The sequence below is a fragment of the Emydura macquarii genome, unplaced genomic scaffold (genome assembly GCF_026122565.2).
Source record: "Emydura macquarii macquarii isolate MOO-44397 ecotype Brisbane River unplaced genomic scaffold, CSIRO-AGI_Emac_v2 contig_561, whole genome shotgun sequence".
In the NCBI taxonomy this organism is placed as follows: domain Eukaryota; kingdom Metazoa; phylum Chordata; order Testudines; family Chelidae; genus Emydura; species Emydura macquarii.
This window is the reverse complement of record NW_027130698.1, coordinates 11,741,714-11,764,933: the sequence shown is the minus strand read 5'-3', so window position 1 is coordinate 11,764,933 and position 23,220 is coordinate 11,741,714. Positions and strand designations below refer to the sequence as shown.

At 41.1% G+C, this 23,220-nt stretch overlaps 1 protein-coding gene across 3 annotated transcripts in view; it reads right to left on the bottom strand.

Annotated features, from left to right (window-relative positions):
• Window positions 1-23,220, bottom strand: part of PLCG2 (phospholipase C gamma 2) — an 80,652-nt gene that overhangs the window by 26,323 nt on the left and 31,109 nt on the right. For all 3 annotated transcript variants that reach the window (XM_067540154.1, XM_067540155.1, XM_067540153.1), the window contains exons 6-20: window positions 20,202-20,286; window positions 19,314-19,397; window positions 17,829-17,872; window positions 16,466-16,538; window positions 14,793-14,894; window positions 14,458-14,576; window positions 12,050-12,135; window positions 10,881-11,001; window positions 9,399-9,567; window positions 8,202-8,306; window positions 7,833-7,922; window positions 4,785-4,963; window positions 3,832-4,032; window positions 1,796-1,915; window positions 248-428 (exon numbers count right to left, since the gene is read on the bottom strand). In XM_067540154.1, the coding sequence (XP_067396255.1) occupies window positions 248-428; window positions 1,796-1,915; window positions 3,832-4,032; window positions 4,785-4,963; window positions 7,833-7,922; window positions 8,202-8,306; window positions 9,399-9,567; window positions 10,881-11,001; window positions 12,050-12,135; window positions 14,458-14,576; window positions 14,793-14,894; window positions 16,466-16,538; window positions 17,829-17,872; window positions 19,314-19,397; window positions 20,202-20,286 (1,759 nt within the window). The remainder of the gene's footprint in view (window positions 1-247; window positions 429-1,795; window positions 1,916-3,831; window positions 4,033-4,784; window positions 4,964-7,832; window positions 7,923-8,201; window positions 8,307-9,398; window positions 9,568-10,880; window positions 11,002-12,049; window positions 12,136-14,457; window positions 14,577-14,792; window positions 14,895-16,465; window positions 16,539-17,828; window positions 17,873-19,313; window positions 19,398-20,201; window positions 20,287-23,220) is intronic.

Genomic DNA, 23,220 nt, shown 5'->3' with positions numbered 1-23,220 from the left:
AGTTCATGTATTAGAACTACGGTGCTATGGCTTTGCTTCCATAATTAGTGCAGGTCTCCTAGTTTATAGCAATGGTTTTCTTTAATAGACAAGAAAACTAAGCTGCTAAAAGCTGCTTTCATGTACGTGGTTACTTTTTTTTTTTTTTTTAAAGGGTTTGGCATTTTATCTTCCTTCTCCTCCTGCAATGGAGGAGAATGGTGCTTATCTTTCACTACATCACTTCATTGCAAAGGTAATCACTTGCCGTGCTGTAGCGCTCTAGCAGTTCTTCAGTCACGGGGTAACGCAGTTTCATTTTCCTATATAGCGGATGCTTTTCGTAGTAGGTCACCAGTTCGATTAAGCTTTCAAAATAGGCAGAGGTTCCCAGCACAAAGTGGCGGCCATCTTGTTTAATTCGGAAGTGCTTCACTTTCCCCTCGGCTCTGTGGAATTAGTACAGGTGCTGTGATACTTTAAAAGTCGTTGGGGCCTAACATAGTAAAAACCTCACTTACCGAGAACTGAATCATTACCCACGATGCATATTAAATGCATAAAAAAGTTCTCCACTTTTCCATAGCCTCATTTCTCCAAATTAATTTCAGACTCCCCCATTGAATTCACAAATAGAACATATTCAGGAATTGTCTCACCCATCTCCCATTTATGGAGTCTTGGAAATACCCTCATTTATTCCTGCTCTCATTTCCCCATTAACTCGCTCATTCAAGACTCCTCTCAACTTCACCAGTGCTCTAGCCAAGAAGGATTTGTCTGGACTAAGATTCTCTTTGGAAGCCTGTCACCGTTAATCACTATGAAGTGACAAGAAGCAGTCTCCCCAGAAACAGTGGCTCCTGATAGCCACTGCAATCTACTTTGAAAGGAAAAATTCTTATCCACTTGAACACAAGTTTTGAATTTTTGGTAACCACTGTAAAAACCACCATGCAACCACCTGTCTATACCTGGAGGATATCTACAAACTCTTCAAACCTACAACCTTTTCTGCCTATGAAGTGTTTTCATAAGGACACTACCATACAGAATCCACAATGGACTTTAATACCTTATCTCCCAACAGGAAAAAATTGAAATCAGAGCTAACTCTGGCCTTAGAGAAGTCTGAAAATCTTCAATGCAAAGTATATAAATAAAAGACAGCAAATATCTGCTCTCCAAGGCAATGTTGTATACAGCATTAACTGGCTTGATTAAAGAAGCTTAGTATGATTCAAAATTGCAATAGAGAACATTACAGTTCTTATAAACACGCATTAATTTAAATAAGAGAAACTGTAGTTATAAAGCAACTACTGCTGGCAAGTGATACTTAACAGGAGATAGATGGCAGCTTCATTTTTAGTAAGATGCACAATGTAACAGATGCTGAATGAATGAACCTCAGATTATTATGCAATTTAACTAGGTTTCCTCTGGCCAGCAACCTGGGATCTATGGTGCCAATCCGGCACAGAGAACTGCCAAGCAGACCACTGTATTGGCATGCAGCTTCACAAAAGTCAAGAGGGGTCCACACAGGAGTAGTGCCTGCATATTTGTCACTACGTATGAGATATCCTGGGCCAAGGTTTTTGCCACACTCAAAATTACCTACTAAATACATGCACATATATTTTGCACATGCATCCACTTATGTGTGCAGATCAGGAAACTGCATGGCTAACTACCTAAACTGCAAACTCAGGTTTTATTCATGCAAAGAGCTACAACAGGAAGTTTTTCATGTTCAAAGCCAGAGAGCATGAATGGCTCTACATGTTGCACAGCCAAGTTTGTCTTTTCTTACCTGAACGTCATGGCAAATGAATCAGGCTCATCTCTCTTTCTAATAAGAAAGGCTCCATCCCGAGGAATTCGCATCAACATATCTTCTGCTTCTCCTCGACTCAGGTTACGGTAGTACCAACTACAACAGAGGGAAAGAAAATGGACAAGTGATTACAAAGCTTGTCAAAGTGTCACTCGGTAAGAATAACTAGCGGTGTTACTAGAATGATAGCCTCAGACATTACAAGATAAATTATACATTAGATTTTCCTCATCCTGGCACACACGACAGCATCTTAAAGCAAAACACTGTAACACATCAGCTTCTTTGGGGTAAAACCGTCAGCAAAACATCAGAACACCTTGTCTGCTTACAGTAATATAACATAAATCAACTTGTCTCCATAGACCAGAGGCAGAGACTGCTGCTTTATCTATTCATAACCAAATGTCAGACTGGAAGCATAGTTTAGAGGAAGATTTTAAGGAAGAGCCCAGATATGGGCTAGGGGAAAACAGCAGACATTGGAATATTTTCTTAGGACCAAATTCTGGACTTGTCTACGCTACAAAATTAGGTTGACTTAATTCAGGTCGACCTACAGCCACCACAGTAATGGAATCGGCTGTTGGAGTCCACACAACCCTCCTTCTGCTGGTGGTGCACGTCCTCACCAGAAGTGCTTTGGCCGACTGAAATGGGCACTGCGGGTCACTGACAGCCAAGCATGGGGCACCAATGGCTGCATGGGACTCGCAGCTGGAGCCTCCAACCCACCCTGGGGCGACAGCCCGAGCTATGAGCCCAACGCAGGCCCAATTTCACAGCTCAGGGCCTATCAGTCGTGAAACTGACTTTGTCAATTTTATGGCTGCCTCCTGCTCATAGTAACAATCATGGGCTCACACCTGGAGCCTTAGGCTCCACACTGTGAAACTGAGCCCCGGGCGAGGCTCAGAGCTCAGCCTGTCACCCCGGGGTGGAGGGTGGGGACTCCAGCTGTGAGCCCGGCATGCAGCTGATAGCTGGCAGGGAGCTAGCTGTGAGCCTGGTGCCGGGCTCAATTTCACAACAGGATGGCTCTCGCTGTCAGCCTGGGGCTGAGGAGTAGAGACAACAACAGCCGTGAAACTAACAAGAATGACAGCCAACAGCCAACGTAAGTCCCTGACACTACGTCACCCTAACTACACCGACACAAGCACTGCGCCTCTTGTGGAGGTGGAGTTATGTCAGTGCAGCAGGCCACTTACTTTGGCGGAAGCAGCATACTAGCGTAGACACTGACATAATTAGGTCGACGTAAGCTGCCTTATACCTCATGCGCCTAACTCTGTAGACCAAGCCTCTGTCTCTCTCAAGGGGAGTAATGATGTTAGAATCTGGCTCTTCATGAACACCAAGGGCAAATCTACAGCTGATGTAAATTGCCCTAATGGAGCTAGGACAATCTACACTAGTTGCAGATCTGCACCCACTGGTGTAAAAACAAAACAAGTGAATCCCACAAGGAACCCTCAACTCACACTAACTTCAACAGGTATCCAAGCGTATGCAGTACCTCACAGAATCACCTAAAGTCATGGACATAAGCTTTGCACACAAAGTAATCTTTCTTTTTCTATCAGTAGAGCAAACAATGGACCAACAGTTCATGTGGTGCATGAGCAGTACATTCTAAATAACGCATATTAGTTGCCAGACCATCATCAACAACTCAACACGTAACCCAACTTGCTGAGTTTTTTAAATCAATGAGCAGAGAAAGGGAACAGGGAGAGGGAGGATTTGGTACCCTCTGTGCGAATTATAGCTTTCACTGTTTCTTTGAATTTCATATAGTTGCCAGCGTGCACCTGCTTTACCATTAGACCCCCATGAAGCCCAGAGTCTAACCTGAATCTTTTAAGGTTCTTAGAAATCAATGAAGTTTGTTCCTATGACAGTTGCTACCATCGTGTCCCTGAATGCATGAAATCCATGGCCATGTATGACAACAAAAAACAGCATCCTTTAACATAACGACCTGAGCACTTCCCTTCATCTGTACCTACTCTTTAGTTTCATGAGGTTTGGGGTTAGGCACAGCATCCGTCAGACGCAGTTCAAACTCAGCACATCGCAAGTGGGCTTCCTTGTAGTGTTGAATGAGATCATAGATGCTATCAAAGGTGAGGTTGTCGGTCAGGTAATATTTCATGGTATCTCCATCACTGTAAGAACGGATACGGCAATGCTGGACCCTACCTGACCGCCTTAAGAGACAAAAAAGGGATAAAAAAAACCCCAACTGTTAATAAAGATGAACGTTTAGGATGTTTTCTAACCTGTTCCTAGTTAGCTCTAGTTTTTGAATTTGTAAAGAAGCAGCAAATCATGTTGTTTCTTTAGAAAACAATAATAAAGATGGTTGGGAGTTGTTCTTTTCAACCCACAAAGTTTTAAATGTAGCAATATGCACCACTGTAGAATTAGCACAGACCGTTCTCTCACCAGTAGATGGATCTGATATACTGTTACTTATACTCCAAGGTGGGAGAAATTAGGCAAAATCTTTTTTTCTTTCCCCTCCAGGTACATCCTCATTTATCAACAAGATCAAACTCTGATAGGGCAAATGAACTCAAAAAACTACCTGCTCAGATTGGAAACTGATGATTTACACCAGTGCAAATTAGATCCAATTTTCACCCACATACTGAAGAAATATTGTAACAAACCCTTCATGCTCCTATATAGCTTTAGAGGAATGGAAGAGTAGACCAATCAGACTTCTATTAGCTACTCTAATCAATGAACATTACTCCAAATGGAACCCAGTCATGCTTGGCAATGTTAGACTAAATTGCACCTTAATCAAAAAAGTGTGATCTTTCCACAACTGCACTAAACCCCAGCTCCTATTTCCTCCCAGAGCAGCTGTAAAATCGTATTTTTTAACAAATATATTCTTATGCAATGTAGTAAAGAAAATAAACAACACCAGTATCAAAAAAACCAGCCATACCAGAATGACAGGGTGTAATCATTAGGGAAAGTTTCACTTTCCCTAACTAGGAATGTCCCATCCTTGCCACCCATTTCAGCACAATATTCCTGGAGAAGTTTCTCAGCAGTTGTCCTCCCCTCTTTCATTTTCCCATGGAACCATTTCTCATTACAGTGGAGCTCAGTACGTTTCACCTCCTACATCACAAAAGAAGAATTTCCGCTTACAACTTTTATTTTACCATGACAACACATGGTTCTGTCTCGGTTAAAAGGACTTCTACAATGGTAAGTCAATGTGCTAGCGTCTTTGAACTTTCAATACCCTAAAAAAAAAGGGGAATTTTTGTCTAAAATCTGGAGTGTAACGTGCTATCAAATTACAAACAAACTATTGGGCATGAGCTGTGGGAGGTTACGGCAGTAGTGCATCTATTCTTCATACTCCTCAAAGAGTTCTGTGTCAGCATTTTTCAGACAGCCCCTTCCGCAGCATGGAGAGGTTTTATGATGGTTGTAACATGCACTGAGGTAAATCAGATCACTTTTCAAGTTACTTGGGTTCAAAAGTTTTTCACCTTCCTAGACTTGTGCAAGCAGTTATGCTCTAAGGCCAGAAATTTAAAGAAAACATTATAGATCAGAGCATCTTCTACTTTAGCATTTTATGACAAGAGGATTTTAGCAAATACAGCCCTGAGTAATCATATGATGCCCTCCCAGCATTAAAACCTGCAAGAAGAGGTGATGGGGCTTGCATGTGCCGTTAACAGACTGCCTGAACTGTGCATATAGATGTTAGTAGTGAAAGAGTGCATGTTGACAGGCGGAAGCCAGGTTGAGGCATTACTGAGCCCTGTGCCTCAGCTTTCACATCTGTAAAATGGGAATAATAATTGCTCATCTCTGAAAAGCACTTTGGGACCTTTGGATGACAAGTGCTACAGACAGAGGCGTGTTGTCAAATCAGAGAAGCTTTAAAGATTGGGAGAGCCATGGAATACATACAGTTGGGCCAGCTGTTCAGTAAGAAACTTTTCTAATTTATTTGGAGATCAAAGCTAACTTTAATGGTCCACTCTCCCAAGGCACCAACACTTTCAAGTTAGGCATTATGCTTCTCAACTTTCCAGAAAAACTCTTTTATATAGAGAGGTAACTTAAATAGAAGCAATGACATCTGGTCAAAAAAAATTATAATGAATTCATATAAATCTTTGCAGACAATTTTCCTAACCAAAATATGTCCATATGTGACACACTGGGAAAAGGATCTGGATAGACAAATTACCCCAGAGGAATGAGATTTGATCTGTAAAAGAAGACCAGCAACCAATAAAAGAAAATTTCTTTAAGATACTGTTTCAATGGTACCTCACACCAGTCAGGTTAACAAATGTTGAATAGGGATACATGCTGGAGTAGGTATGATGAAGAACGAGATTTTATGCATATATGGTGGATATCTCCAATCACTAGAGTGTATTGGGATGCAATCCATAACCAGATATCACACACTGTTGGATATTTACTCCCAAATGATCCTTTGGTAATTCTCCTGGGATTTTCTAGTGGAAATGGTCACACATAAGGAAATGAAGAATTAACCTTTCATTTGCTAGTAGCTTTATAGCTATTGGTAATCTCTCACTAGGAAGAAAAAAAGACAGCCCAACCATAGAGAAATGGATAAAAAAATATGAGAGGTTGTTGCTATGGAAAAATTAACAAACCAATTATATACCCAGAAAAATAAACAAAATACTTAATATATTTGGTTATTTTTTATTCAATACCACGGCAAAATAGATTCACCAGCAAACAAAGCATTACACCTGTCTAATTTTCTAAAATATTAACATTTGGTAGGCATTTGGTAGTCCGTTAAATATTCATAAACAGAAATTTCACTCAGTTTAATAAAATCACTAGAAACTACATGACAAAGGTGTTATAATGATGCTCATTCTGTACTATGGTAACACCCTGTTAGGGAGATCTGATGACTATATTCCTATGTAATGTCTCTATAAACAAAAGGTCGCTGTTGTAATGATGACTATTTCAGTTCTGATATTTACATAACAAGGATTTTTAAACCTGTAAATGCTTCCTAAATAAACACACATAAAAAGAGAAAACCAATGTGTGCTGTGTTATGTATTATTACTTGATGAATCATCTTTTGTCTAGTACTAGAAGAGGACCAATATTCTGGCACAGGTATATACCCACAATACAGCATTTGATTGCTGTTACACACACCTGTTTCAGCACATAACTGCCCACGTGCCATTTCACTGACTTGTACACAACTCTACACTGAACATTAACCCTAAATTTATCTGCTCTTTGTTTTGCTGAAAACTGGATTATCAAGGTGCTTATTAAAGACTCAAATTTTCAGTAAGTGACATTTGCAGGTACACCCAAGTATTTGGTACAGACAATCCCTCCCCCACTGAACAATTGTATGTGCAAATGATTTGTGAGTGCAATCAAATGCATCTGTAAACATTGCAAAGGCAGCCTAAGAGGTTGCATTTGACCTTAAACATTAAAAAAGCTTCATGTAAAACTCACCTCCCTTTGGTTTTATTTAAAGGGAGAGAAGAATCTTCTATTATTCTTTTGATGTGAGCATGTAATTCCCATTAGCCAGCAGATAAAAAAAAAGAATTACACTCCCTTAGATTGTATATGACAAAGTAGTCGAACCAGACCGGAGTTGTATTTAATACAGTACTGAACTGTGAAGTGAGTAACCCCACTTCATTCTGTATTACAGTTCCTTTTAAACTTATTCCATGTAAGCAGAAAAGAACCTTACTGCACCTCTTCTTTTTTATTCAGAAACCCACAGTGGCAGAATTCCCTATTTAGCTTAAAGCAGGAGTGAGGAAGATGGAAACGTGTTCATTTCTGGGATAAGTTTAGGATAACAAATTAGATGAATTTTAATTTCTCCAGCCTAATGATGACACTAAGATACATTTAGCTAGCTTTTTACTAAGAGGCTACAGTAAAAGGAATAAACTTGATGAACAAGAAAAAGACCAATAATCACCTTTAATGGACTGTCATCAGTGCTCTGTTCGATATCATCCCCAAATGAGAGCTTTTCATCCGCTATAGCACAATAGTGCCGAGTCCATTTCTAGAACGTAAGGCAAGTGTTAGAACGCTTAACAAGATAAAACGACAGCCCAACCCATGAAATTAAAGAGATAAAAATAAAACCTACTAACCCCCACCAATAAATTGTAATATTAAACAGGAATGTAACAATGTAACACCTTACGCAGTGGCTTTTCCATACTCATATCAGGTCAGCGAGGACCAAATATTTTTCCCTATTGCTGTTGAGAACGCTCAGTTAAATCTCAGAGGCCAAAGCAATTAACAAACCTGGTAACAAACATCCAGGAAATAATACCTGCTCTATGGTGTCCCACATGTAGAGTTCTCCCTGTTGCTTTTTCTCCTCTTTCTTCTCTTCTGGGTTCACATCTACGTCTCCCTTTGGTCCCAGTTTTTTATGCTAAAAACATGAAATAAAAATCACATGTAAGCCTGGTCACATCACTTTGGCACATCTTGCCAATATCTGAAGCACCCCTCCTTTTGAGCGTCCCTCCCTTGTTTGGTACTTTGAGAGTGAAGGCTAAATGCGGCCTTAAACATTAGGCAGAGTTTTCTGCACTGACTGCAAATTTAGCCTGAGTGTTTGTCTACGTGGTGAGTTAGTGCGCGGCAAGCCAGGGTGTGAACCTACAGTGCACCAGCTTCTCACACATTGGACACTGGTATAATGCAAGGAGAACCACACACTGGCCTGACCTTACACCGTAGCAATGTCCACACATGGCCAGGACTGTGCAGCATGCTGGTGTGCCATAGATTTACACCCTTGCAGTAGCTCGCCATATAGACAAGCCTAGTGCTCCTCCAACTACCTGACAGCAAGCACCAAATGGAGGGAGACGGAAAAGCAATTACTCTGATAGGAGCCTGCAATTCATTAGATGAGACAGAATATTAAATGACTTTTATGTGGCAAGGAAGGAATGAAGATGGAATTGGTGAGGTATTGGTGAGGCCACATTTGGAAGGATGTGGTCAAACTGGACAGAGTCCAGGGGAGGGCAATAAAAAAGTGTTCTGGGGCACATGACTTATGAGGAGAGGCTGAGAGAACTGGGCTTCTTTAGTCTGCAGAAGAGATGAGTGAGGGGGGATTTGATAGCGGCCTTCAACTACCTAAAGGGAGAATGGAGCTAGGCTGTTCTCAGTGGTGGCAGATGACAGAACAAGGAACAATGGTGTCAAGTTGCAGGGGGGGGAGGTCTAGGTTGGACATTAGGAAAAAGTTTGTCACTAGGAGGGTGGTGAAGCACTGGAATGGGTTACCTAGGGAGGTGGTGGAATCTCCATCTTTAGAGGTTTTTAAGCTGTGGCTTGACAAAACCCTCGCTGGGATTATTTAACTGAGGTTAGTCCTGCTTTGAGCAGGGGGTTGGACTAGATGACCTGCTGAGGTCCCTTCCAACTCTATGATTCTATGAGTCCTGGCTCCCACTCTCCAGTTCTAACTACCAGAACACACTGCGGACTCTTAGGAAATGAAACATGCCTTGATGATGATTTTTTCTTTCAGCTGGGTTGGCGACGGCAGCTGGTCTGCACTGACTTCGACGGGCTTCATTAGGAGCTGGTTCCCAAACACCTCCTTGAATACTTTGGCCATGTAGCGCTGCTGTTCCACATTGCAGTGCTCTTCAATTGACAGGATCACTGGGAACCTTGGGTGAAGAGAACAGAAAGGCAAAGGCAGCCTTCAATATCTACTTCTGAAAAAGACAGGGAAAGGGGGAGAGGGGAGAGGAATATCCAAAGCAAACGGAGGACTGAGCAGTTCTGAGGCAAGTCCACAGATTGGATGGCACCACCAAAAAACTCACGAGCAGCTTGATGACGTGTCAGTACGTTCCTCGGGCGTTCACCAGGCTGATGTTTTGATCCCCCTGAAGCACCGGGACCCCTATGCATACCACACATGCTTATCTGAATGTCTAATTATTGAAAGGATACCCACGCAGCCAGAGACAACCTGTGCCTGCCAACAGTAGGGGGCAGAGTGAGAGCAGCTGGCTTCTGCGGTGTTACTGAGCATGCTTAGTTCGTGCGAGCATGCTCAGTACAAGCCAAGCAGCAAATCGGGGCAGGGGGCACATAACCCCACATGTCCCCCCATGCATTGCCTCTGCATGCAGCTCAGTAAGCCAATCGCAGCAAACAGGCTTGGAACACCTGAATATTAAGGCATGCTTTGTCTTTTTTATCGAGCTCCACAAATCCCATCCGCTCCATCAAGTGTTTCCAATCAAAATAACTACGGCTCTGTGCCAGATTGTGGCAACTGGGTACAGGCTCAGACTCGCGTAGACAGCAACAACCCCTGTGGGAGCTTTGGGAGCCATGTCATCCCTTAGGTCTCCTACACTGTCCCACCCTCAAGAGGATGCAATATGTTCTCCCCTCGATGGAAAGCCAGTTACTTTGCATGGTGAGGAGTAAAGGAGACTGCAGCCCCATCTGCTTCTTATCCCTTCCCTGCCAACGGGTAACTCTTTTCCTTTTAAAGGTGTTTCAGTGAAAGACCAGACTAGGAGAGCTGACTCACGGCTGCAGCCCATGTTATCACTGCAGGAAGCATGACCAGGAGATCCTCATCTCCCCTGCTGCAACCTCATCTACAGTGGTGGTGAGCTTCCCTTTCACTGAGGCTTTGCTCTCCACTTCTAATACTTTAAAAATCACATTTATTGAAGTTTTACCACCCCAAACTCATCTTTACAGACAAGGTCTCAAGCAGGAAGATGAGGAGCCCCTTGGGGCATTTCCTGCCTGTCCCAGCAGCATCCTGACAATTTGTGCACCTTTTCTTGAAAACAGGATTTATTAAGATCTAAAACTCCTGGAGATTTACCAAAAACACATTAGGGAAAAGAGAGGCATCTTGGCCTTTTCAATTAACCAAACCCGAAAGGTTCCTTTTCTCCTAAGGAAAGCTCTAAAATCCTCTAAACCAGGTTTATAAATTAACGAAACCCACTCAGATTTGACAAACGCGTGATCCTTGATTGCCTGCACCACATCATCGAATTTGATTTTTGTTGTCCGTGTCCATCCGTGATAAATGATCGGCTTCCCATCAGGACCATCCCAGCAATCCACTAGTGCAGACAATGGAAGAAATAAGAGGCCATTTAAATCACTCCAACATACAGAAAACAACACACATCCAGCACGCCAATATTTCATACGAGTCATATACTTTTATGTTCTATTAAAATGATCCGCTAGATAGATTTACATCCCTCACCGAGGGGATTAAGTTTGCCTTAAGTAATGGTGATAAAAAGTACAATATGAAGTTCTAAAAGCTTGCACATCTAGGAACAGAAAAGGAGGATTTTAGGCAGTCGAACTCTGGGTTTACTGGTTTCTAGCAATGTTCAAAATGGTAAACATGCTGCTCCAAGAGAGATTTTGAAAGTTTGTCCAGTTAAGTCTTCTTGATCCCAATCCTGAAGTCCTTATTCAAGATAAACTCCCAATTACCAGAGTAAACAACTGCAGAGTAGGGGCTCCTGTAATTAGGCTTGAAAGGCAATAGCAACAAATCTCACAAAGAATCAGTGAGCAGTGCTTGGCCAGACTGAACTTATCATGAGTTTTTGGCCAAACTCTACTGTAAGATGCAGAAGAGCAGAACGGAAGAAGCCACTTTCTCGCAGTAATGGAGAAATTAACTTTAAAAAAAAAAAAAGTTAGTTGGGCCGATAAAGATCATGTAAGTGACACCAAAACATAAAAATCCAGCGGGATTGTGGGTTTGTCTACATAAAGAACATATGCATCAGTGTAATTAAATCAATCTGCTGCAAAGCCCAATCATAGATGGACTATGGTGCACACTTAAACAATTTGGTAACTCTGGTCATTTCATTTCTGGTGTACACACTGGACCAGGTCTTAAAAGAGCGGCTTGAATTTTGTGCTGCAGATGAATAAAAGAGCAAGTGAGCAGGAAAATAATGAAATTCTGAGGAATGCTGGTTCTAGGAGTTGGCATATTATTTAACAAAAAGAGAGGAATAATCTTGTGTTAAAAACAATACAGCAATTTTTGGTTTTGCTGTGCCTAGCAACCAGAAGAAGCTATGCAAAGGTGAATAAAAGCGTTCCTGTCACAAACCATTCCACAAGCTTGTTACTCACGCTCTATACATCGACATCCCATTCGAAGGCACCTGATATAAGCTTCCGTGGAAGATTCACTTCGAAGCTGGTCTCCTGTGAGGTATCTGAACAGTAAAAAGAGACCCTCAGAAGGAAGGCAACAATTCTAAAATGTGTCCGATATATTCTATTGCAGAGCTTCTGAATGTTGAATCTTTTTCTATTGTGGAGTTTTGAATGTTGAATTTTTGACTCTCTACGAAGCGAGTGGACGCCTCTGAGCCAGATGCTAAAGCATCTCTGCATGGATCAGTTAGCAAGAGGTTCCAGAAGCCATGTTCATTCCTTGCCCCTTGCCAGCTTTCTGGAGAGCAGAACATCATCTCTACAACTTCTCCAAACGCCAACTCGAGGCCAGGTCAAACAGCGCACCTGCCTAGTGAAAGGGAAAGTCTGCATACACTCCACAAGCCATTTTCCCCCCATGGTTTATGTTATTTAAATTCCTTGGGATATTTTCTCCACTTCTTTTCTTTTAAAAAAAAATAATGTTAGATGATAAACATTCCCATTCATGTGAATGACTGTTCCAATCTGTTATGTTGCTGTTGCACCCTGTACCATTTCATACTGTTTAAGTATGAAAATTAACCACCAGGCAGATTTGTATCTGGCCTAACAGTTTCCATGCCACAGTTCAGAGAAGACAAATACTGACAGCCTTACTACAACGCAGAGAATTTCTACAGTTTTGACCGGACTTTCTCTGCCTTGTGCTGACTGGCTGTTTGCTCCAGTCCTCTCCCTTTCCTTACCCCTCCTTAGCAGTCTCTTCACCTCAGTTTCACTCCACACCTGCCCCCCTTACCCTCTTCTCCTTTGACCTGTACCTTCTCACGCCAGTTTCCATCTAGCTGATCCCCAAGTAAACCCACCCCCCAAAAATTAATCATGGCACTAACATGACATTTGCTGCCGTCAAACTGCTCACTCTACTGGTGTTATACTCCTTCCTTTACCATGTGTGTGTCTTGTCTATTCAGACTGTAAGCTGTCCAGGACAGAGAGATCATCTAATACTCTGTACAGCACCTAACACAATGGGGCCCCGTTCTTGCTTGGTCCTTAGGCACTATCATAACAAACATGATTCTTAATAATAAAATGGCTAACAGGAAGCCAGGCCCCAGAATGTAATTGCTTAGCCACGTTATTAAACAGAGAACACTTTAAAAGCTACATTTTGGTTGTACAATAAACCCAGAATAAGGAAGATCAAAGTGAACGTTGCTACTCTTAATTCTGCTCCCATGTGCCTATGTGTAGCAGCACATCTGGTCCCTCTCCACTGCTGGAATCTTTGACTCCCATACAAAGACCAGGTAAAGGCTAGTTCCTAACCAGTGGAAATGTATTGATCCAAGACGCGCTAGCTACATGCTTACTCTTCCCAGAACCACACCTTTCCGCAGTGTGAACAGTTACTGAGCTCTCATCTGTACCAGAATCCACACCCCCACCAGCAGCCTGCTCTTTCCCCACCTCGCTCAGCGCAACCACTGCAGTTCCGGTACATTTCAGGTCACATAAAGGAGGACGACAGTTTCCCCAAGGCCAAGATGATCCAACCATGTTCAAGTTATGTTACATATTATCTTGGTTTGAGAAGCAGCCTAGAAGCCAGGATGCCTGGGTTCTATTCCAGGCACTGCCACACGCTTCTTTTGTAACTGTAGATAATACAGAAGCTCAAAATACTATCATCAACCTTCTCTAGATGTTTATTATCACAGATGCACGCCCAACTGATTAAAATGCTATAGTACAAGGAATGGTCAAAGTATCACTATCTATCTCTATATACAATCGACCACAGTGAAATGGAGTGATAAATAACACATGCCACGGGGATTTCCTGACAGAGGACTTGGACCCAAATTCTGCAGCCCCGTCTCAGGCCAACGTCCCATTACATGTGGCTGGCAGGATTTGACCCTTTAGGCATTGTACTGCCCAGGCACAATGAGGCTAACTGAACAGGACTGTTGGTGCGGGGAGAGGTGGAAACTCCTTCATTAACATGAAATCATTTCAATTTTGCACCCTCAGTCATTTAAACCCCATCTTCTGGCATTAAGGAGTTACAGGAAGCTCACTGCGGCAGTCTGAACTCAGCCTCTGGCCTACATTCTTTCAACAAAGTTTCCTGTGCTCTTTTTTCGGGGGTCGGGGTTGAGGGGGCAGAGGGAAGGGGTTGTGCTTTCTGACACTGTAACTCAGTGCTCCCCAAAACATTCTAAAGCCTTTTTTAAAAAGCCCTGTCAGATGTAACTTCACAGGAAGCCTTCACGGATCCAATCTGAGTAACTTAAACTAATACTTTCTCCTCTTCACATACACCAGGTCTGTCTGATCAGAAAGAGAGGATCAAGATTTTGGAAACTTACGTGTTGTGAGAGGAAGAAATCCAGTAATGGGACAAAGGGTTATTCATATCCTGAGCATCTACTGCATCATATTTATCGTCCCAAACACTGTTTTCTTTTGAGAAAAGATAAGTGAGAAACTAAAACATAAAAAAAGGAGAATGGATTTAAATGCACGCGATCAGAAGAGAGAAACGAATATAACAGTAACCACAGAACTCAGAGGAACTGCCCTCTTGCTAATGGAGGTGGACCAGCCCATGATACAACCCATGATTGGCCAGCAAACTAAATGTCAAGGAATTAGAAGAAAAAGTTAGAAATATATAGAACTATAAGAAAGTATTATATCTCACCTCATCCACATAGAGGAAGGGCTCAGCAGTTTCTCTCATAGTGTCATCTATAAATTTTGTCATTCGTTCTCGGACTTTACTGAGATCCTGTGCCCAAGGCTCCTTCAAAATAAGAAAAGCTAATCATTTAAGTTGTTTTACTTTATTACCAAAAAGGGTAATAAGGCTTTGTGAATGAAATTATATATTATATAATACGAGAAAGACAAACACCCACAGCGATGATTTACTAAATCCATTCTTAACTGGCTACAGTTAACTGATTGCAGCTTTTATGAACCCATCTAGTAAGAAAGACTATTGGTGGTTCAGGCTATTGCTGAATTTAAAACTACAGTGTCTAAGATCAAATACCAATACTTATCAGTGGGTGAAACCAGCACATTTGGAGGTTTTACAAACCTCTCCAGCTGTTTAAGTTCACTGAATTTTTCTAGTGTAATTTAGGCTCATGTTTTTTTCCCCAAGGGATATTCAGGAATGTCTTTTTATTAAGTGGTTGTCCAAGGTCAAGCACAATAGAGTCCTGGTCCAGGACTAGGGCTTGTAGGAGCTAGAGAAATACAAATAATAAATGATCATTTAAAAATAAAAGATAATGTCTCTCCCAGCTGAAGAAAAGCCTGTGTGATGTTTTAGGGATCAAAGATGCCCTCTGTCTGAATGTTAGGCTGTCACAGGTGAGGACTCAGCATATGGGTGAAATCCTGGCCCTACTTTAGACAGAGGTGATCTTCATTTTGGTCTTTCCTATCTTTTCAGTGCTTGACTTTGCAACCTTCATGTTCTTTCAACATCATTTTGTAGGGAGAAAAGGTATTAGGTATTCCAAAGCAGGGAATGCATGGGAACAAGAAACTTCTGTGTTTGATTTGAATGTTCAAACAAATTTGCAAACCTGGAGTTCAGTAGTGACTGTGGACCATCATAAAGCTTAAACGTACAGAAGACTCCAGGCTTTCCAAAGAATTAGAATATCCACAATATTATACAGCAGACAGTTTCAAAAATGAACTGCTTTCTTTCCTTAGTGCATCTTTGGCCTGACAATTCTTTTCTTTTTTAAATGAATTCATTCATTACCTTATCAGTCAAACTAAACCATGTTATCTCTGAAACAAGATCAGAGCTGTGACAGATGAAGATGAGCTCCTCCCCAGATCACTGAACCCAACTGCCTGCAAGTACAGGGCATCTTCTTCAAAGAGAGCATCCATCACGAGTGAAATTCTGGCCTTTTTCAAGTCAATGGCAAAACTCCCTTTGATTTCAATGGGGCTGGCACACCACTCTAAACATTTACATTGGGCCAGCCACAATGGGGCTAGAGCCAGGTTTTCATCCCACGTTTACATGGTGGCTAGCCACAAGGGGGCCAGGATGTCATCCTTGACATTTACATGGTGTCCATCACTAACCATCTCTGTTTCTTAGCAGCTCAGCAGAGGCCAGAAAAATCCATTTGCACACCTTTTTGTTCTTTGCACAGTTGAAAAACAGTGGCTCAATAAAAGGTCACGCTTTAATAATTAAGGCCAATGCTCAGATTTAGCCTACAAGGTTCAATACCAGTTATCGTTAGTCATCCTTTATGTCAGGCTGTGATTCTCTGAAAAATACATAATGCTGTGAACCTTGATGAGGAAGAATTCTGAGTTTCAGAAGCTTCTCACCTGCTGCTCGTGTAACAGAAATCTCTGGAAGTCATGCAAATGAACTGCTGAAGCATCTGGACGGTCAGTATTTCTAGACCAGAGGAAAAGGAAAAATTTTAGAAGAAATGTTGCATTAAAAAAAATATATATATAGATCAAATACCATTTAAGTCAGGCTCATAGCGGGACCATGGTAGAGAACTGAATAAATCAGAACATGGATTTACGACCTCATCCAAAGACCACTGAAGTTGGGGGAGGGAGACGGATCTTTCCATTATCTTTAATGGGCTTTTGATCAGGCCCCACAAGCAGCTGACTAATGTCTGGATCAGAAGCCTCTGAATCAGAGTTCCTGGGCTCTCTTTCCCAGCTTTCATGACTCACTATATAGCCCTGGGGAAGTTACTTAACCTCTCTCTGTTTACCCTTTTGTAAAGTGGGAACAATACTGACTTGCCTCACAAGGATGTTGTGGGGCTTAATTATGGCACTACAGAAATATTATTATTGTAAATTATTTGCATAGCCATAAAAAAAAGCCATTTCGTCTGGATGTTTATTGGATGATCTCACATGGAAAACCAAAACGTCATGCCACCAGTCCCAATGAGTTCAATAAATTCTACTCAATATAGCTAAATAATTTGGCCCTATATTACAGGCGACCATTTCTAAAGGAACTTCTCAAAAGTTTTAAACAATTGTAGATGTAATATTCAAAGTTATGATAAACTAGTTTCAGTCAGAAAAACATAATAGCAGCAATGCTTGTCACTTTTACGCTGCAGCACCGTACTTCTTCAACATGCTGTACAGTTAATTTTCAGCTCCTCTAAGTAAATATTATACCCATTTTACAGACAGGGAAACTGAGATGCAATGACATTACATGACTTGCGATCAGAATTCTTCCCTGCTCCTGTCTAATCCCTGCACCACACACCTCTTCAGTTGAAAATTAAACTTCTCCATCAAAAGACACAGAAACAACTTCTGTCCTCTACTAAGCATGAGCAGCTCCGACTGACATCCATCTGTGGGCAAGGTTTGGCTACTACCAACAGCTTCCTTATGCCACTTTTACTCTGTCCTTACTCAGGAAATCTTCCACTGAAGTCAGAATTTTAGGAAGAGTGTCTTAAAATGTGAGATGTTAAAATTCATATAAAACGGTATATGAAAAATTTTCATTCACCTTAACAAATACCATAGCAACAAGATATGCCACCTCTCATCACTAAGGACAATATCATAACAGAGAACAGTGACATCATTTAAAATATTAATAGACAGATTCCATGAAATATTTGGGTATGCAAAGTCATGCAGCATTAGAAACAACACACATGCACAAAATTATAGTAACGGGAAATCTCACCCAAGAATGAACACAGAAGAATCCTTTTTGAATTCATCAAGAATCTTAAGAGGGGAGAAAAAAAGAAAGACACAGTCATCAGAAATATCGGTAACTTTTGGCAGGGACAGAAATGTCTTTGTGCATTTTATACAAGCTATGTTAACAAGAGAAAATGAAAGGTAAGAAACTACAGTCTGTCATGTGTGGCAATTACACTTCAGGCCTTCTCCATGTAAAGCACACAATTCACAGCCAGATTTGTTTTTTGTTAATGCACATAATTAACACAAGCAGTCAAGTTTCCTGCTAGATAGTCTGGAAAAACTGGAAATACCTATCTTGTATCATATTTATTCACCTGGGTACAAAATCTAATAAATGGCCTCCAGGTTGGACCAGCAGAGTGCACCATTTGAGAAATCTAGCTATAAACAGTTGTTAAGCAAGATGAGGAGTTTCATTAAATGACGCACCCATGGTGTGGACAGATAACTAGGAAATCAGATAACCTCACTATACTGTGCTACAGTCTTCCTTTTAAGTAACTTTTTTCTGTTTAAGCTGATTAAATGAAGTATCATGAAAAAATATACCATCAAGGTTAGCTAAACAAAGAAGTCTTACTTCAGTCGTGTAGTTCTTTTTAATAGCATCATATAGATCTACATTGCAGATTAAGCATAATCATGGTAAAGATAAAAAAAGGGAATTACTAACAAACCATGCTGGTGTACAACTGAAGATAGAAAGCCTCAGTTTTAACAATGTCCTATATATTGGCAGGCACAATTAACAGGGTGTAAACACTAGCATTCAGATATTTATGCCAACATTTTCATACTTGGGTGTTTAAAGTGAGGAACCTAAATAACTGCCCTGATTTTCAGAGATGCTGAACACATACAGGTCCCACTGACTTCAGAAACCTGGATGGAATGAACATTTGGAAGTAGTGATCCAATAGTTAATCAAATAAATCATTAGCATAATTCCAGGGCATTTACACATCCCAGTGACTGGCACAAGCATGTCATGCAGTGCACCAATCATATTCACGTATCATCACCAGACATGAGTGACAATGGCAGTGGTTATTATTTGGTGATCATGACATGTCATTGACATAATTTAAAGCACATCTTTTGGTATATGGGATAAATTAAATCAGGAAATTGTGCAAAAATAAAATCCTTTTTCACTTTATATTTATTCATCACACAGGACCTAAGGACATCCAACAAACCAGATAGAAAGACTCACATGACAAACAAAGTCCCATTACATCTATGGACACTTTCACCTTTTAACACCCAAAAAGCAACACGAATGTCTTATCTACTTATTTTATGAATCCAGTTATTGGCACTGGTTGTCACAGACACATCAAGTACAATACTGCAAGTGAGAGTTTTTCTATGGTGGTGACGGTGGGGAGAGATCAGCATTCACCTTTGGCTAAGCAGGATAACAGTACGTAGATTGGCTGTCTATGAATGGGCTTACCGATTTTTGTTGTTCAAACATAATTTTCTTGTAGAACACGTGAAATTGTTCAAAGCTAAGTTCTTCCTTGGGAGCTCCTATTTCCTGTGAGGGAAAGGTATTAAACAGTGTATTTGGACTATCTTAGGTTACATTTGTACAGCAACAAACATGACAGTCCCTTTCCAGGTGGTATATTCTTCCAAGGCATATATGGCTACCATACTCCTACTTCAACTGCTTTGACATGATGGTTACTTAAATTCTTAAGAAAAAATTAACATACTAATTGAACCAATAGGACCTTGGTTTGTAATACACTGTTCCTGCCCTTCATCTCTGGCCACTACCCAGGCTCACAGTACCAGCAGACAGTTAGCTAGTTGTCCACTTTCATCTAGTTAATTAAGAGGACAGCTGGCAGACTCTGAAGAATGTCTCATTCAGTCCTCATTAGCCAGAGTACCAGTAACTATAATTTGGGACTTTGAGAATAGCGATGTATAAAGCAGGAAAAATAAGAGGATCTTTAACTTTCCTGCAGGAATGCAAAGGGGCCTCATAAGTTATTAACAGTAGTTCACATTAACTAGAAACGGAAAGTATCACTTCATTCAGAATGCAAATTCTAGCTTTAAAACAGGCAGGGACCAGATCTTCCTATGCATCTGTTGACAAGAGGGCAAGCTGCCTATTACTGACTTTGGGCAATAGGGCAATATTAATACCAGTAATAAAGATAATTAAAAAACTCTTCCACATTACATTCAAACCTAAACTCCGATATTAACTGAGATAAATCAGATTAATTCACATGATAAGAAGCAAAAGCCACAGGCAAGATGCTGTATGCAAGTGTCAATGCAAAATTTCACCAAATATTGGACATCAGGTGCTTTGGATAATTACCGCATATTTATCCTTCAAGAACTTCATGCTGCCTACTTTGAAGTTTACTAAGGGAAGTATGGTCTTCAGTTCTCTAAGGCTGATACTGAAAAACAAGAAGGCAAAAACTGCATTCTATTAGTATCCATGCAATCAACAACTATCCAGTAGCATATATTTTCAAAAACACAAAAGTTAAATTATTGGTACATTTTTAAAACATTCGCTGTCCATAGTTCCAAACCAACTGTTACAGAAGTCTATGGAAACCCTTCTACTGACTTCTTTGGGAGTTTGACAATCATTCTGAGCTTGTTATAAAAAAATAAATATCCTTTTAAAGACATGTAGGTGGCAAATGTAAAAGTTAAAGATACAAAAAAACTACAATAACTATCTGAGGCTGGGGGCTGGACTTTAACCCAAAGCTTTGAAAACTAAAAGATCAAATTTTCAATTGGCCTTAAACCAGTCTCCACTTTTGTGATCAGAAAAAATTAGCATATCCGTTCCGGAGCCCATAAAACTCAGCCTGCACCTGTTTGTGCACACACAAACAAATGGGTAGTTGGCACTTGCCCAATTTGTATGCACAGCTGTCCTTCTCCATGTGCAAAGCAGGCATTTCTGCAATTATGCAGGAACAAATATTTGTACACACATTTTTAGGAATGTGCAATCTAGGAGAGCATTTGATAACTTCAGATCTCAATTCCAACTGCTCTTCATTAAGGTATTATAGTGGGTTTTTAATGGTGAAAGACTGCTATGCAACCCTTGGACATGCTCCTCTACTCAAACAAAATTTCCATGTGAGTAACTCAAGAGGAGTTTCTTTGAAGACACAACATCATCCATGCCCACTGTCCAGCTCTAGTGTTCAAAATTCACAACTGGATAAATCGGAGAGGGTTTACAGAAGAGCCTCAAGGATGATTAAAGGATGCGAAAATATTCCTCACAATAAAAGGCTCAAGAAGCTCAATCTATATAGCTTAACAAAGAGATGTTTAAAGGCTGACTTGATCACTGCTTACAAGTGGGGAACAAATATTTGACAATAAGCTCTTCAGTCTAACAGGCAAAGGTACAACACGATCCAAGGGCCGGAAGTTGAATGGAGACAAATTCAGACAGGAAAAAAGACGTAAATTTTCAACAGTAATGATAATTAACCACTGAATCAACTTACCAAGTGATATTCACCTTGGACTCTATGAACTGTATCTCAGAGAGTCAAGTCATAAAATAGAGTGGGCATAATATGGTATAAACCAATGGTTCCCAACCTGGGGTGCACGACCCGTTGGGGGGACGGGATGCCAAAGAGTACAGGGGGTCAGTGAGGCATCAGTCATATTGAGGTCATTTAGCCTCTTGAGTTCCATGCCAGTCCAAGTGGAGGAGTAGCCCGCCCTGAGCTCCGTGCCAGCCACCCCCTCAGTCCATGAGAGATGGGGCCACATGGGGCCTGGGGCTTAGCTTCTTACTCAGGTAAGAGAAATGTATTATTATTATTTATATAATTTAGTGTTTTTATTATTATCATTATATGTGTTTATAGGAGTTATATGTGTTTATGGCCAGTGAGGGGGCAGGGCAGAGGGGTGGGGCGTGTGTTTTACCTAGTGTCAACTTAGTGGGGCTTTCACTCCAAAAGGGTGGGAACCACTGGTATAAACGTCAGAAAGAGAGAGAAATAAAACACTTGTCTGAGATTCTTTAAACAAGACACATTTATTATATGCTTGAGACAACACTACATACCCAAAGGCTAAATGCTTAGCGCTGGCATCCCCTTCCTCTCATAAAGGCAGGCATTGTGTGGGATTTATAAACATCACATACCTGGGTAAATATTCATTTTTAAAAGCATAACTCCCTTCTCCTCCTGTTGGGTTTCACATCTCCCACTTCCCTCATCAATCTCAGCCTTTGTTTGTATCTTAGGCTCTTATATGGCCCCATTACCACATTATCAGAGCACCTCAAAATCTTTAATTTATGGATCCTCACAACAGTGCTGTTAACCCCATTTACAGATGCAGATACTGAGGCACACAGAGACTAAATAGTCACACAGGTGTCTCTGGCAGAGCAGAGACGGGTACCAAGGCCTCATGTTCTAGGCCTTTGTTGTGACCTTTTAGATGCCAATGTTACTCCAAGCACTGGCCAGAAATGGTCACCTGAGAGCAAAAACAACAATTAACACTTGTAAGAAACCCTTTTGCTCTTCAAAATGTTTTACAAACATACATCCGCACAGGCTGCCCTGTGAGGTATCATCATCCCATCATCAGCATCATTTTGCAGACACGGAAACTGAGGAGAACAATTAAGAGATTTGGCCAAAGCCAAAGAGGGAGCCAGTGTCAGAGCGAAGATCAGAACTCAGGAAGGTCCTGGCCCTGTTGTCAGACCTTTAAGAACATGCACTTCTCCCTTTGCACCCCAACGGGCTGAGTACACTGCCTGCCAACAGCTCCTTCTGGATAGACAAGTGAAGGCCTAAACCAGGGCCCTAAACACACAGCAAAGCTTCACTGCTGGGCTAGCTTGGAAGTCTCAGCTTTATAATTAACTCATTAAAAATTATAAATTAAAAAAATATCAACTGCAGCATTCATCTGTTTGCTGGAGTTTTCCAAAGGTGAGAATCATCTCTGAGTAAAGTGAAAACACCATCACCTCCCAGTACAGCACAGATCATCCAAGGGGGATCAGTTGTGTTACCTTGTAATGCTAAAACAACTATGGAAACTAACATAACACTTAACCAGATGTAGCATACGCTAACGCTTCTCTGCCTTAGGGTTTTCCGTTTTTTCCTGGTTCTCCCCTGCTGTGGTGCTTTCTTATCGAAACACATCAGCAGCAGAGCAGGTGCCAAGTGTAATGACGTGAGCTGGCATCCAGTAAAGAATGGTGCAGTTGGCACTTCATCTTTCCCCTCCAGCCTAAACGAGTCAGCCTCTGATATCTAAAATCTCTCAGCCCATGTGCTTGGGAACCCGATTCTGTTCGTACCCTTCCGTCT